Source organism: Eurypyga helias, unplaced genomic scaffold (assembly GCF_000690775.1).
Source record: "Eurypyga helias isolate BGI_N326 unplaced genomic scaffold, ASM69077v1 scaffold26456, whole genome shotgun sequence".
NCBI classification, from domain to species: Eukaryota; Metazoa; Chordata; class Aves; order Eurypygiformes; family Eurypygidae; genus Eurypyga; species Eurypyga helias.
Genome location: NW_010255138.1, coordinates 1 through 15,527, shown reverse-complemented (window position 1 = coordinate 15,527; position 15,527 = coordinate 1). Strand labels below are relative to the sequence as shown.

The 15,527-nt window shown below is 59.1% G+C and overlaps 2 protein-coding genes across 2 annotated transcripts; one reads left to right on the top strand and one right to left on the bottom strand.

Moving 5' to 3' along the window:
• Positions 1–2,284: 2,284 nt before the first annotated feature.
• Positions 2,285–12,073, top strand: ZFYVE20 (zinc finger, FYVE domain containing 20). Its single transcript, XM_010153239.1, has 11 exons — positions 2,285–2,315; positions 2,393–2,536; positions 4,259–4,359; positions 4,972–5,017; positions 5,121–5,282; positions 6,150–6,391; positions 7,468–7,538; positions 9,016–9,102; positions 9,529–9,631; positions 10,044–10,118; positions 10,934–12,073. Exons 2-11 carry the CDS (start codon positions 2,515–2,517, stop codon positions 12,071–12,073), a joined length of 2,049 nt encoding a protein of 682 aa, XP_010151541.1. The 5' UTR covers positions 2,285–2,315; positions 2,393–2,514.
• Positions 12,074–14,972: 2,899 nt separating this feature from the next.
• On the bottom strand, positions 14,973–15,471 carry MRPS25 (mitochondrial ribosomal protein S25; the record flags this gene model as incomplete). Its single annotated transcript, XM_010153238.1, has 2 exons — positions 14,973–15,165; positions 15,384–15,471. Coding segments are annotated over 2 exons (281 nt in total), but the record flags the coding sequence as incomplete, so codon positions are not given.
• Between the last annotated feature and the right edge of the window lie 56 nt (positions 15,472–15,527).

Here is a 15,527-nt window from a genome sequence, read left to right as displayed (position 1 = left end):
GTCCGGGCGCTGAACCCCCGTGGCGGCGGGGGACGGGCTCTCTGCGGGTCACCTGGGCCCAGGCGCAGTGGGTGCGTTGGAGCTGGGCGACGGGCAGTGCCCAGGAGGCCTCGCTCCTCAAAGCTCTCGTCTCGCCTGTGACTTGTACTGTTGGCCTCGGGGTTGGGTTGGCTTTCCTCTGAAAGGAAGGTGGTTGGTTGGTTTTCCTCTGAAAACTCCAATTTCTGCCGTCACCCGGGTGAATTCCCAAGCGTTGCTTGCAGTCCTGGGCGAATGCGGGAAATCTCTGCTTCAGCAACCCCTGCTTCCCCAGCAGATCAAACCGCAGCAGCAGTTCAGGTGCAAAGCTGAGGAGGGGTGTTGGTGGGAAGAGACCGGCAGGGATGGGGGGTGTTGGTGGGAAGAGACCGGCAGGAATGGGGGGGGCAGCAGATGCGGGGAGTGTCTCAGAGTTGTGCTGTGGGTCACCAGGTTCTGCTGGTGGTTGAAGAATCCCTTTTACTTGTGTCACTGAACGTGGAGAGAGGAATGTGGAAGCACTGGTGATAACGGTGTGTTCTCTGCTGGAGTCGTTCGGTCTTTATTTCATTCCACTACAGCCAGAGGCCTGAGCTTTTCCCTCCCCTGTGCCCCGAGGTGGGTGACAATGAGCTGTCTCCTCAGTGGCCAGCTGGCAGGTTTACCTGGCCGCCCTTTCAGGCACCGCAGCTGGGGATCTCGCCAGTCGCTCCGCTGCTGCCCGTCACTGGCCACTGGCCGGGCTAGCGCCGCGCTCCTGGCCTGTGAAGGCAGGCTGCTCACCACCGCAGTCGTGCTCACAGCGCTGAGACCACAACATCAGAACGGTTCTCTTTGAGATAAGGGGAGAGAAAACAGCAGGTTAGAGTTGGTAAGAGATCCCAAGTGCCGCTTCCGTTTCCCACACAGCAGCTGCATCTGGATCTTGTTTTCTCTTCAGTCAGTCTGTGCTGTTCATGTCAAACACTGTCCCGGCCCTTCTCAGCCTGCCCTGGGTAGGTGCTCTGGCCTAAGGGACGTTGGTTCTCTCTGCCTGCTTTCCAGCCTACTTGTTGGCGTCAGGGTGTGCCCAGGGGCATCCGCTCAGAGGAATGAGGCCCAGCAGAATCAGCTCTTTCAAACGGTGCGTCACCAGTGGGCGCAGGAGTCCGTGCTGAGCTCCGGCTCTCCCAGTACTGGAGTTGTAGAGCCGCTGCCAGACCACCCTAGTGCTTCTGTGGAGCTGTGCCAAGGGCTGAGGTGTGACGCGCTGCAAACCGGATGGAGAGTGTGCTTGCTGAGCGTCTGTGCCTCTGCAAAGCCCCGAGGCATCGCTCCTGCTTTCTCGTGTGTCAGGCTCCCGAGTCCTGGGCGCAGATACATTTTCTGTGTAGAGGCGTAACCTTCCCGTGGGATCCTGCAGTGTCCAGGTGGCTGGAGAGTAGGTGCGGGGGAGGAGAAATCCTGCTCCCTGGGTGATGTTGCAGGGCTGGCCAAGGCCGTGCCAACCTGGCAGCGTTGCCGAGAGGCGTGGGTTATATTGGGGAGAGTTGTTTTGGGAGGGAACACAACTTCAGCTGAATGGTGTCTGCACGAGGGGCCTGCTGGCACAGCCCTGCTGGCTGCAGCTCGGGGGGGTCAGCAGGGGCACGGCGGAAGGTCCAGTATTCCGGATGCTAAGGAAGGGAGAGATCGGAGAGGACGCGCTCGCTTGGGGTGAGCAGCAGCTTGTTTGGAGCGTGCTGTGTGAAGGATCTAGCTCAAGGAGACACTGAATGTGTTTGGCAGGAACAGTGGCGCCCTCAGCTTGTGCTGCTGGCATCTGGGGGGACACAGCTGCCAGGGCGATAAAGGCTTGGAGGTTTCCAGTCCCTGGTCTCGTTTTGGCCCCGCAGGCTGCCGCCCTCTCGCCAGCGCTGATGTGAGGTGATGCAGTGGGCTGCCTAGTGCTGTTGGGATTACTTGGGCGTACAGGCGCATCGCCAGTTGTAGTTTGTGCAACAAGACAAGGCATTGGACGTCCTTGAATCCTAGCGAAGGGATCAGGAGCAAAGAGATTTGTGGTGTTACCTGCGTGCTGTCCCAGAACACCGTGACACAGGTGCTGTAGGTCAAGGTGGCGCACTGTGCTACAGCGAGGCCCCTGGATGGAGTGTCTAAAGCTGCTGTTGGTCATCAGGCCCTTTGTTACCGGCCACGGAGGAGCGCTAAGAGTGTTTCATGGCACCGTCGATTCTCCGAACCGCGCTCTGGTTCTAAGCAGAACGTGCTGCAGATACACATCACCGAGGACCAAGACCTGTGCTAGCAGTTGAGGAGCACTGCGGGTGGTTTCTCGTGAGAAGTGTGTGGTGACTACGGGCCCCGTTTGGTAACGGGCCTTGATCTTTTCCAGCTCTAGTCCAGAAGGCCAAAAGAGCAAAGAAGAAACTGCTGAAGCGAGAAGGCGATGACAGAAGTGATTCTGGCTCTCAGGACCGATACGAGTCGTTCAGCTATGGTGGAGTCGATCCGTACATGTGGGAGCCCCAGGAAGTAGGTAGGAGAACTGGGAAGTGGGACACCCGGGGAGAACTGTAATCCCAGTGGGGGCAGTGCCGGGGTGCGGCCGAGGCTGCCTGGGATTGGATGTGTATTACGTGGGATGTGTGGTAGCCTGGGATTAGTTCTGGCACTGTGCAGCCTGCCTGCAGGGGGGAATGCAGAGACAGGGAAAAAAGGGTCGGGTCAGCACCCAGCTCCTCTGGAGAGCAGGGGGTGCTTTGTCACGTCACTGCCTGAGCTGGGCAGACCTGCTGGATGCATGTTTCCCTCTGCATCCAGCGTCCGAGGGGTGCCTGCAGCCATCCTGGGGCCTGGTCCACGGCAGGTCATGCAGCAGTGGATCATTAGGCCGTAGCTGTATGGAATCCCCGGCTCTTGGGCTGTGCCCACAGTGGTTGTTGGTGTATGTGCCTGACAAAAAGCTGCTCTGTGGATTGAAACTCAGCCAGAAGTTTCTCCTTGGATTTGAGGTGGAGTCACAAGTGGTTTACTTGAAAAAGAAGCCAAACAAGCAGACCCCCCCCCCAGATCAAACCCCCCAAGTCCACCCTGCCCCTCTGAATAGGCACCAAGGCCTGCAGAATTTCAGGGAGGAGTTGACTGAGCCTGGGGTTACCCAACGCGGATGGCCTCGTGCCGAGAGGGAGTGGTTGTTCCCAGGGGAGGATCCTGGGAACGCTTCCCCTGTGCTGCTGCCAGAGGAGGACTTGGCCCGTTGGGGCTGCGCGGCCCGAGTCCGGCAGGTCCTTACACCGCGGGAGGAACAGGAGCTGGGAGTAAGGACGGGCAGCGGTGAGCGGCAGAGGGGGAAGTGCGCTCTGACCAGGGCGTGGGTCACGCTGGCAGGTTTCAGGCTGGGGGGGGTTGGTGAAGGGCTGGTGATCTCTCCAAGGCAGTGGGTGCACCCAGTTGCCCAGAGACCCTCTTGTTCCCAGGAATGCAGCTCCAGAGCTTGTTTGGTTATTTCACCTGCGTGAGGCACTGAGATTCCCCCACTTACACAGGCTGTAGCCAAAAGCCCATCAGTTTTGTGTTCTGCCAGCCAGAAGAGCTGGGATTTGGTTTCTTCTGGGGGTCTGTAACTTTGGGTTTTAATACCCAGCTCATCTTACTTGGAAAAGGATCAGAACTGAGAATGGAGAGCAGTGCTGTTGAGTACGAACTGTGCATGTCTGAAGCGGAGGCGATGCTGTCCTTTGGGTCCCTGGCTGATCAGCTGGCCGGAAAACGCTTGTCACCAGGGGTGTGACTCGGGCCCCAAAAGGGGGGAGGATGCTCCGAAGGCTGCAGGGGCAGCTGCTGCTGCACAGGCCTGTGGCCGTTATCCCACCTGCCTCGCCCCTTGGGTCAGCACGGACCAGGAAACCAAAGGGCGTCGGTGTGAGAGTACGGCTCGTTGATCAGAGCTTGCCGTGTGGGACTGAGGGCTGAGGAGGGAGGAAAGCTGGCAGCGGCTGTTCTCTTTAACGCTGTGCCTGTTGGTGGCTGTCAGAGAAATAAGCTGCTGTTTCTTGCTTGCCTGGACCTCAGGATTTCCCTGCGTGTCCCGCTCAGAGCGCGCCATGGAAGTGTAGGATTCTGCCGTGGCTTTGCACTCTGCTTTGCCCATGAGCAGTACCTAGTCAGGCGACACTAGGTGCTGCTCTCGGGAGGCATGCAGCTGTGTGGAAGTGCATACAGCGCCCCGGGTGACGGACACCTCCCACTCTCCCTCCAGGTGCTATGAGAAGCCATCTTTCGGAGTTCAAGAAACACCGAGCAGCCAGGATCGACCACTATGTAGTTGAAGTCAACAAGTTAATAATCAGGTTAGAAAAGGTAAACTTGCTGCTTCTTGATACTCCAGCCTTCGGAATGTTTCCTGGGGTAGAGAAATGGTGTTCTAGTGGGAAGCGTGCCCATTTACTTAGCAGAGCACTTGACCCAGGATAGCAGGCACGACTTCACGCGTGACTGCTGTCCTTTCGCCCTTGCGTACTGTGCTTGCTCTGACCCTGTCATGGATCCGATATCTGCTTCCACACCCTGTTTTCAGGCTGAACATGCTACTTTGCCTGCTTCAAGTTCCATCTGTTTTCCTTTAGATTTTGTCCATCTTTTCCTGTACGAGGCTTTTTCCTAATGGTTTTGTCATGGTTCCGCCAGCCTCTCAGTCCTCAGAACCCAGCAGAGCTTGCGCTTTGGCGCAGATGCAGTTCTGTTGGACGCTGTAAGGATGATGTCCCAGTGCTCTGTTTGCGGAGGTGTGTGTAGCCCGGCTGGTCTGAGTGTGGCGTTACCAGTGCAAAGGGAAGGAAAGGGGCAGAAACCTGGCATGAAACAGGCTGAGGCTTCTGTCTCTGACACGTGCCAGGTTGCGTCTTCGTGTTGCGCCGGGCTTTCTCTCTCACAGGCAGAGTGTCCGTGAACATACTGTTTGTCTCCTGCCAGCTGACGTCGTTTGACAGAGCAAACACCGAGTCCGCTAAACTCCGAGGTTGGTATGAGCATCCCTCAGACTGTTTGCTCCTGCAGTTTAAGCAGCTGAGGACTCAACTGAGCGTCCTGCGTTGTGTGTGCCCCCCCCTTCCCGCTCGCAGCTATCGAGAAGTCCGTTGTGCCTTGGGTCAGCGATCAGGACGTGCCGTTCTGCCCCGACTGCGGCAGCAAGTTCAGCATCCGGAACCGCCGGCACCACTGCCGCCTCTGCGGGTCCATCATGTGCAAGAAGTGCACGGAGCTGGTCACTCTTCCTTTGGCAAGTGAGTACGGCAGGCGGCGCTACTTCCCCTCTCCTCAGCTCGCTCGGGGCTGCCTGCATCCTGGGTTTTGGCCAACAGCAAAAATAGCTGCTGGTAATATGCTGCCTGTGAGGGAAACTTGGTCCCTAATGTTGTTCAGCGTCGTGCACGTGCTCAGCAGTGAAACAGGGCAAGAACGACGGCACCGCTGTCCCTGTTCCTTCCTCCGATGTGAAGTGTTACACACCACTGGGAAGGTCACTGGGAGTGGCCGTATGTCCTGCTAGTGCATACCACGAGTTACTCAGCGCCTCACGCTACTGAGTACGGCAGCTGCGAAGGTGTTACCTTGGGGAATGGCAACTGCCCTTGGCACTTAACTGTGGTGGGTGTTCCTAGTCCTGCCCATGGTCGGCCAAATGCTGACATTAAGGAAAGGCACCCAGAGCCATTAAGAAACCCTTCCGACTTCCATTTCCCCGTGCAGCGCATCCCAGCGGAGACTGCGTTTCCTGCGGGAATAAACGCTGGTACCTGCGCTATTGGAGTGGGCAAGCCCAGAGCGGGGACCGTGTTGACGTGTTCTCTCACGCCCTGTGCTGGAGCTGTGCAGGCTCCGACGGGAGATGCTCCTGGGTGGAGGCAGAGGGGCTGCTTCTCAGCAGCCCGCGCTCCAGCCGCTTTTAGACTGGAGCAGGGCGTGCGGCGAAGACGCACGCTCTGACTTGCACTCCTGATTGTCCAGGGTTCCTTGCATGTCTTCCAGCATTTCAGCTGGGTTTTCTAATGTTACCGGGATGTAAACTTTGTTAAAGGGCAGTTCCTGGGTGTTGGCAAAACCTGTTGCCTTCTCCGCTGGCTGTGACGTGTCCCGTGTACCCTTTGTAGGCAAACTCACTACTGCCAGCAAAGAGGCCTTGGCTTCCCACAGTAGCCCCAACTCCTCGCCTAACAGCGTCCATGGCTCCCGCCGCGGCAGCATCAGCAGCGTGAGCAGCGTGAGCTCAGTTCTGGAGGAGAAGGACGACGACCGGATCCGTTGCTGTCGGCACTGCAAAGACACCCTGTTGAAAAGAGAGCAACAGATTGATGAGCGGGAGTACACGCCAGAGATCGTCAAGCTCTACGAGGTAGATGAGACGCTGCTGCTCGCGCCCTCACTGTACCTGCGTGCCGTTCTCACTGCTGCACTCTGGCCTTAGTTCTCGTGTCCAAGCTCCTCTCTCCTGACTCGGTACTCACTTAACTTAGAACGGGCTTCCCTGGGCGCGTATACCGCCTAGCACAGACACACCTGGAGTGATGGAGCCAGTTCCCATACGGTATTTATATCCCCTGATGACGCAAATACCATTTGAGAGCTACGTCTTTGCTCTCATCATCTGGAACTCGTAGCTCTGAGGTGCCTCTCTTCAAACTGTGAAGGGTGTCAGCTGGCATTCCTCAACAATTCTTGGTTCCACGGGTGATGCGCTGTGCGCCTCGGGGCGCGCTGGAGCTGTGGGACTTGGCCACGCACTGATTGGCCTCCCGCCGACGGCAAACGCTTGTCTGAACTGTCTGTCCCTGAGCAGCGTGCGGCCGGAACGCTGTGTCCAAAGGAGCTTTGCCAGCAGGTGCTGGCAGTCACCAGGTCTCTCCTCCGCCCAGCCCCTGGGCAGCATTCCTGGGAGTGTCTCTTGGTGCTTTGGGCAGAGGCGGGAGGCAGATGTCCAGGTAATGGGTATAAATTGAAATCAGGGAGGTTTAGATTAGATGTCTGGAAGAAATTCTTCACAGAGAGGGTGGTGAGGCACTGGAACAGGTTGCCCAGAGAAGCTGTGGATGCCCCATCCCTGGATGTCTTCAAGGCCAGGCTGGATGTGGCTTTGAGCAACCTGGTCTAGTGCAAGGTGTCCCTGCCCATGGCAGGGGGGTTGGAACTAGATGATCTTTAAAGGTCCCTTCCAACCCCAACCATTCTATGATTCTATGAAACAGTTGCTGAATTCCGAGTGCACCTTGCAGGGCTACCGCGAGGCTTTCCCTCTTCCCGACCGTGCTGTCCTATCCGCAAGGGACCTGGAGGGGCCCCATGTCCTGCACAGCGGAACGGCTTTCATCACACTTACCCCTGAGTGGCACCGACAGCATGAGGCCCATGCCAGCAGGCTCTGCTGTGGCTGCTTTAATACAAGTTCTTTTTACACGCTTTGTTTTGAACCAGAAACTCCGCCTGTGCATGGAGAAGGTTGACCAGAAGGCACCGGAATACATCAGGATGGCAGAATCCCTGAAGTAAGGCCTGTTTGCTGACTTGTGTTTCTGCATTTGCGGGTTTTTCTCCCCAGAAGTGTGGGGAGGAGTGAGGAAGTGGCAAGCTAAGGCTGCAGAGGGGTGAGAATGCTAAGAAAAAGCAGTGCTGGGCCGTCTGTCCCTTCTGGGCGCTCCTCAGGCCAAGCGGCACCGTGTTGCTCACGGTAGCTCTGCGTACAAGTTGCTCACGGTAGCTCTGTGTACAAGTAGTCTCGGTTCTTAGTGCCTTCAAGGCCCCTTCCGGGTGAGGTGGCTCTGTCATCTCTGCCAGCAGGAAGGGCAAGGCGACACTTGTGTCAGTGAGCCTGGTGGGGATCTTGCTGCCCCTCGTGGGACGGGACGGTTCCCAGGTCACAGGGAACCTGTGCCAGAAGCCCAGGGGCCTGGGAACGCCTCCTGCCTGTTCCCGCAGGAAGTCAGCCACCTCCACCGGGCAGCGGGACGTCCAGCCGGCAGCCCTGTGCTGCAGCTCACGCCCAGGTTCTAGCAGCAGCGTTCTCGCACGGGGCTGCGGGACCCCCTCTGGCTGAGAGGCTGGCGGGGCCTGTCTGGCCACACTCACACCTCAGTCTCGGAGCAGGAGCGTGCCCGTTGCGAAGCAAACAGACGCCTCGGTGCGTGTTCTTTGGGTCTGATGGGACGTTGAAAAATGAGGCTGCTGTGCGTGACGGACCTGGGTTTGTACAAACACCTGCCAGCAGGAAGGAAGCAGCAGGGATGGTGGCAGACGTGCCCGACTCTTAATGCTCTTTGTCGTGACTTGGAGGGCGGGTGTTGATGTGCCAGCTGGAGGAAGGAGAGCGTGCGAACGCCCCGGGTCACAGAAGCACCTGTCGGGGACCAACAGGCCGCTGGCTGCGGAAAGGGAAGGTTTCTGACCTGCGCTGGGGACAGTGAGGGCACTTTGCAGGCAGTGATACTTGGGGCGTGAAAGGAGAGGGAAGGGGCAAACTGGTGAAGACTCTTCCCCATGAAATGCTCTCTTGGGTGGTCAGTGGCCGTCAGATTCTGGTGAGGAGCGTGTGCCGGATCCTGTCCCCGGTGGATGTTCCGTGACTGGCACATGCGGTGTCACCCCGGAGGGGCTGCAGGCTTCTGCCCTGACAAACATCGCTAGAGAAGGATGTCACTTCGACCCTTCGGCGTTCTGTCTGCGCCTGGTTGCCCGGAGAAAACCCCACAGCAGATGTGTGTGCGTTTCAGATGTTCCCGGGTTTAGGGTTTCCCCACCAACAGTGGGCGTGAACGCAGCTCTGTGAAAGCCCTGCCCTGGAACGCTCGCGGTCACGCCATGGCTCTCCCTTCCCACCCGTCAGGACGACAGGCTGGAGCCAACGAGCCTGAAATGGCATCCCTCACCCTGGTCTCGCCAGGGTGGGATCTCTGCGGCCGCGGGGCAGCTCGGGGGGCTGTGTGCGTCGTCAGCAGGACTTAGGGTAAAGCTGCGCTTCTGTCCTAGCGCCGGGGAGACGGCCTACAGCCTGGAACACGCCAGCGCCTTGCGGCTGGAGATTCAGAAGGTCTACGAGCTCATAGACGCCTTAAGGTACCTCTGCCCCGCGTGCGTCTCCCTCTGGCATGAGCCCTCGGTAGCGTCCCCAGCTGCAGCTGTCGCTGGGAGTGGCGCCTCTGTACGGGGGAGCCATGTGTCTGCCAGGCGGTCGCCGGCGTGTCGCAGGGTCCACTCCGTGGCTGCGCACCGTCGCGTTCTCCTGCCGGTTCCAGTCGGAAAGCTCCTCTGCAGGGGGCCAGCGAAGCACGGAGGGAAGCAGCAGCGGCAAGGGGGAGGGGAGGGCGTGTGGTGTGGGTCGCAGAAGGTGGGAGCGGGCAGTGTGGTAACACGCAGTGTCCAGAACGGTTTGCCCCACGCAACACTGTAAAGTTTTCCTCCCGTGTTGTCTCTCCCTGTTTGTGGCCTTTTCCCGGGCCCTGGTTCTGGAACTGATGGTGCTGTCTGTTCTTTTCCATTCAGTAAGAAGATTTTGAGTCTGGGCTTGCATGAAGACCCCCAACCTCATCCTAGGACCCTGCAGCTTCAGAGGATGATAAGATACTCAGCTACCCTTTTTGTTCAGGTAAGGAGCGCACGTCTTGGTGCCGGGTGCGCGGTTTCCGCGGCGCTCCCTGACCGCTGGGCGTCCCTGTGCTGTGACACTGCTCTGCTGGTGCAGCTCAGCTGCTGCACTTTCTGCAGTGCCCCAGTGGCTCAGGGGGGCCTCGTGTCAGCTGGCTGGAGCAGAGAGTGTGGCCAGGGCCGCGCGGACTTCAGAGACCCAGGAGGGTTGGCAGCTGGCTCTGCCTCCCGCTGAGCTGTGAACCCCGCCAGCGCTATGGTCGCAGCGGCCAAGACGCGCTCAGAGCTGCGGCGGCAGCGTACACGTACCTTCTGGTTGCCTGCGGGCTGTTCCGTCGGTGGCATCTCGGTTTGAGTACTTGGAAACGGGCTGGATGCCTGTCAGCAACACAACGTGCATCCTTTTTTCCCAGGAAAAACTGCTTGGCCTCATGTCCCTGCCAACCAAAGACCAGTATGAAGAGCTGAAGAAGAGACGAGTGCACGTGGTAAGACAGGAGCTGTGGCCTCTCGTGTCGGGGCCTCCCTGCAGGGCCTCAGCCGGGTTGCGTGTGCCAGCAGCTGCCTTTAGCCCTGGATTTCAGGGCCTTGTTATTTATGCAGATCATTCCACGCCTTTTGTCAGGACTGCCGTCACAGCAGCGTTGCGTTCGGCCCAGACCCGCGTGGGTGCGTGCCGGGCAGCTGTGGCACTTCAGGGGGTGTTGGTTCTGCCGCAGAGCGCGCAGCGCGTGCCCCACAGCGCGTACGCGAGCGAGCGCCGGGTTCCGGCGTTGGTTTGCACGAGCAGAACCGGCAGAGCACCGGGGCGATGGGGATGGCTCTGCAGAGCCAGAGGGTGCTGAGGAGGGGGGACGCCGCTGTACACTAAACCGGCTCCACCTTGAGAGAAGAGCTGAGAAATAAGAACCGTTATGCTCCGGAAGGTGCTGGTATCGGTGAGCCGGAACAGGGGCGCTCAGTGGGAGGTGTCTGCCGCCGGCACGTGTGATGCGGGCGCTGCCTGCGCTGGTCGGGGTGACTGCACGGCACCCTCAGGCATCCGGCTGCCCTGCGTAAAGCACCACCACTGCTCCTCTTTGCCCGCAAGTTCGCAGAGGCGGCTGGCGTGGGAGTTGGGTCAGTAGCACCACAAATAAAGGGCATATTGGGGTGAATTGGGAAAAGAGGAGTTCTGCATGGAGTCGCCGGGAATGCGGCCAGTCCCACTCAGGCACAGCCAGCCATGCCCGAGCTCCTTGGACAGGGAGAGTGGAATTTTCCAGGCTCCTGCTCTTCTCTTACCGCACGGGTTTTGTTTCAGGTGGCTCCTGAAACACGTGGAAAACAAGAAGAAAAGCAGAAAGACTTGGCCTCCGGATCTGCAGTTAATGGGGCTGCCACTGCCCCAAGGAGAGGAACCGCCAGGCCGTCGGAGGGCTGGTTACCTACGTCCGGCGTGTCGAGAGCGAGCGAGATGGCAGACCCCCTCCTCCAGCAGATTGACAACATCACCTCCTTCATTCAGCAAGCGCAGGCAGCGAACAGGGCGGATGAGGTGCTCATGTTGCAGGAGAACCTGAGGCAGCTTCAGGATGAATACGACCAACAGCAAACCCTGAGAGCGATCGAGCTCTCTAGAAAACAGGCCGAGGAGGAAGAGATGCAGAGGGAGGAGCTTCAGGTCCTCTGCGAGAAGGAGTGGGAAAGGGAACAGCACAAGCTCCTGTCTCAGCATGCGAGGATGCGCTCCTTGGACTTGAGAGAAGTCAGGCAGCACCAGCGTGATGTTGCAGAAGAGGATGGGGACTTGGAAGCACGTGCTTCGGACCGGGATGGTGCCCGGCTGCAGGGGGCTCCCGGCTTTCAGACTCCTGCTGCTGAGCAGCTGCCACCTACAGAGCGCTTGGGCCTCGCGCCCCGAGTCCCGAACGTGCCCCAGGGTGACAGAGACCGAGGCGAGCCCACCTGTCTAAACCCCTTTGAAGATGAAGTGGGTACCCCACAGGCAGAGGAGGGTCCTGCCAACCCCTTTGCCAGGGACACTTCCCCAGTGGCTTCTAAGACAGCTCTGCCCAGTGACAGGAAAGAATATAACCCGTTCGAAAACGAGGAGGAGGAGGAGGAGGAGCAGCAGCAGCGAAGTAACGGAGCGCCCAGCAGTACTTCCAACCCTTTTGAAGAGGACGAAAATCCCTTTCGAAAGCCTGGGGGCGTCTGGAATTGTGGAAATCCATTTGAAGAGGGATCTTCCACCAACCCCTTCGACGTGGAGGATGGCCACGAGGCCGCTGCTGAAGAGGCGATAGAGGAAGAGCTGCTTCTCCAGCAGATCGATAACATCAAGGCTTACATATTTGACGCCAAACACAGCGGGCGCCTGGATGAGGTGGAGGTGCTGACCGAGAACTTGCAGGAACTGAAGCGCACGTTAGCCAAGCAGAAGGAGAGATCCGGCTGCTGAGGCTGCAGCAGGGCCGTGTAGGAGCTGTGCTGCGCCCGCCCTGAATCGCGGGAAGGCCGAGCAGGTGGCAGCAAGCCTGGCAGGAAGCACGGAGAGCTGCGCTGCCGCTCTCAAACGTGCGTGCTAGCAGATGACTTCACCGGGACTTGTTCCTGCGCTCCTCTGGAGCGTGGCTCAGGGTGGTTGCGTGCGGGCAGGGATCTGCGATGGGCGAGCGGCTGGTTTGGTGTCTGTCCCCCCTGCCGCTGGACTCTCGGCCTGTGGTGGGGCTGGGGCTGCAGAGGGACACCCCTGGCTGCGACTCGGCGCAGTTACGGGCTCCCGGCTGCCCCGTGCTGTCAGAAAGGGCCCCGACGAGGCTCCTGTGGTTCTGGGAGGGGCAGAGTACAAAGGCTTGCGGAGCAGCTCCCTGGAGCGCCAAGAGGCACAAGGGATTTGGGGACCCGGAAGGCCTTTCTGACTGATGTTCGTGTCAGTAGCTTCGACCGAGCTCATGAAAATTCCTCGTAACAACACTTGGATGCGGGCTTTCCAGCACCTTCAGTTTCCCACTTGCCGTGAGCACAGAGTGCAGCGTGCGGAGCGCCACGCTGGCGTCGGGACCTGCCTGTGTGGGAACAAGTCCCCGCTCGTTGCCAGGGGAAAGAGCATCGGGACAGCACCACTTCATACTCTGATGTAAAGGGTGACCCTCCCACTCCTAATTGTTCCATGGATTCTTCACATCCCTTTAGACCCTCTAGGTGACAAAATGATCACGGCTGTCGTGGCCGTGAGACTGGAACCCTCTCCTTGTAGTGGCCAGGGGACAGACCCTTGTTGGCAGTGGGAAGCCGAAGTGCTGCTGAGCTGGAATTGTGCGGAAGCTGGGAGACAGTCTGGCTGTGGCAGGGCTGAGCAGCCGCTCCCGACTGATTTGCTACTTCGGATCTGAGCAGGCTGAGCCCCCTTGGACGCTGGTGTCAGACTCGGACGTGTCTGCCCCAGGTCAGCAGCTCCCGGCGGGAGCGGTCCGGTGTTGCTGTGGAGTGGGGGCTGGCGGGCAGCTGTGATGCGGGAGGGCTGGGGATGAGCCTCAGGGTTAGCTCAGCCTGAGCTGCCCCGCTGTGTGCTGGGGCAAGGCAGAGGTCATGGGGGGGGGTCGGTGGCGAGGCCATTCATGTAGAGGTGAAGTAGTGGGAAGTGGGGCCAGTCGCGCTGTCTGGGGCAGTGGGCTGACTCACGGGTGCAAGCGCCTGCGCAACAGGCAAGGGGCCGGGCCCATCACCCCATCTCTGCTGGTATGTGGGGCAGAGCTGGAGCCCCAGCGTTGCGTGGTATTGCGGAGGCCCATCGTCACCCAAAGAGCGGGAATTTTCAGTAAGTGGAGGCAGGGGCCTGTGGGGCTGTTGATAAACAACCCCCATCACCGCTGTCCTTGCTCAGGAGCAGCAGTAACCGATCGGAGCTGGCAGTTAGGGTCAGCCAGCGCTCTCCCTGCCGCTGCCTCAGCTTGAAGTCGAGGGCTCTGCGGGACAAGAGCAGGAGCTGCTGTGCCGAGCCGGTCGGTCACTTCACTGACTCCGTGAGTGCAGAACAGGGTGCTGAAGGGTGCACGGTGGCACCGCAGTTACGGAGACAGCGGGAGGTGAGCGCTGAGGTAGCTACACGTAATCCTTGGGGTGTCTGCGGTAACCGACATGGCGTGAGGTAGTTATGTAGGGCAGACTGGTTTGCCACCCCGAGAATCGCTCCCTGCACTAAGGGCACAGAAAACACTTCAGTGGCTTCAGGGTCACGTGTACGGAGTGTTTTCCTTGCTGCGACCACACTGCCTTGCTCGCACTTCCAGCCTAACACACTAATCACTGCGGTATCCTTGTAGACGTAACAACGGACGCCTAGGAGTGGGTCACAGCCTGGCATACCTCCTGACCTCGGTCAGCGTTACACGGCATGGGCCAGACGCCCCATACTACGGTCATCGCCGCAGTGAAGACCTTAGGCCGGTGTCTGGACTGCCGTGGGGCTCGCAGGGCATGACGGGCCGGAGCCATCTGAGCCCCATGGGTCAGCAATGGTTAGCACGGGCTCTCGTTGAGACTGCATGCACTACTCCGTACGGAACCTGTAACCAGCCCTGAAATAAACCCGTGGTTATTTTGTGCTGCACTGGCCCCTGTCAGTGCTTACGGGCCCCTGGCGTGGGGTGAGCTTGTGTCCTGGTCCGTCAGCTCAGAAATGCTGAAATCCAGGACCTGCTAGAGTGACCTGCACAGCTAACCCGGCCTCGCAGGCCTGTGCGGCAGCCACGCTCCCAGCAGCGCAGCACCATCTCATACGAGTGTCTGTGCTGCTCCAGGGACAGTGGAACCGTTTGGGGCAGAAACCGAGTTAGGTGGCGTTCGTGACCATGTGCCAGGGAGCAGGAGTGTCTGGGGCAAGCAGAGGCCCGCAGCAGCACTGGACCGAGCACGGTGGGCTCGCTGCCTGCAATGTGCCTGTCTAGCCACAGCTCTCCTTGATGTGGCTGGTTTAAAGGGCGACCGTTTAGGACACTGCCCTGATGGAAGAGCAGCTGTAAATGGCTGCAGGAGCACAGGACAGGCGGGTGCACAGCGTGTCCTTCGCGTCCCAACGTGCCCGCTCTGCTGTGCGGCGGAGCGCCCTGCGCCTGGGCCACGCGTTGCCCCGCTTTCGCGCAGTGCTAAGGCTGTGGGAAGCTGCCATCACAAGAAGCCAAGTTCTGAGCTTGTCTTTATTGTTGCTGTAGCTGTACCGGCTGCAGCTGGGGGAAGGCTGCCGAGACAGGGTTGGCTACAGCATGTGAACCCGCTCCTTCCTCCCCCCAGGAGCTCTCGGCTCTCACTGGAGTGGCTCGAGCATCCATGCCTGAGGCGGAACCAGCGCACGACTCGGGTCAGGCTGCTGCGTCCGTTCTCAGAGCAGCTTTGTATTTTCCCCTCATCTCTTTTGGCAGCGGCACAACAGCGGGGCAGGGAACTTGGCCCTCGATTTCACACATGCATTCTCGCAGATGATACTTCTTGGGACCGAAGGTTGCTGGGTGTGAGAGCTTCTTCCTTTCTCTTTCCTCTCTTTCAAGCGTTTCTCTGGAGGAGAGACCCCAGTGTCACTGTCAGCAGCTGCAGGGCAACTCTTCCTCTCCCTGCCCCAGTCCCCGTTTGCCACAGAGGGATTTCCAGTTCCTAGCTCGTGGACGTTGCCTAGGGCATGCCAATTCTGTCTGGGCAAACTGGGACTTCCCTCTCTGCAGGGGCCAGGAGTTGGCAGAGAGCATTTGGGTGGAGCTTTTTGAAATGTCACTTACTTGCTTTTTCCCAGGATTTTTTTAATGTGCTCGGTTATCTCTTTGTTGGTTTTATCCTCCACGTCAACCAAAACTTGTTCTCCGGTGTCTGCCAAGAAAAACTGGTGATGGTACCTCAGACAGTAGCCCCTCCCCTCCCCTCCC

What these genes read in the sequence shown, in the direction of transcription:
- ZFYVE20 (XM_010153239.1), top strand. Translation starts at nt 2,515, where the DNA reads ATGTGGGAGCCCCAGGAAGTAG. An exon ending in CGAGTCCGCTAAACTCCGAG is followed by an intron (nt 5,018 to 5,120) that starts GTTGGTATGAGC and finishes TCCCGCTCGCAG; the next exon opens with CTATCGAGAAGTCCGTTGTG. An exon ending in GGTCACTCTTCCTTTGGCAA is followed by an intron (nt 5,283 to 6,149) that starts GTGAGTACGGCA and finishes TACCCTTTGTAG; the next exon opens with GCAAACTCACTACTGCCAGC.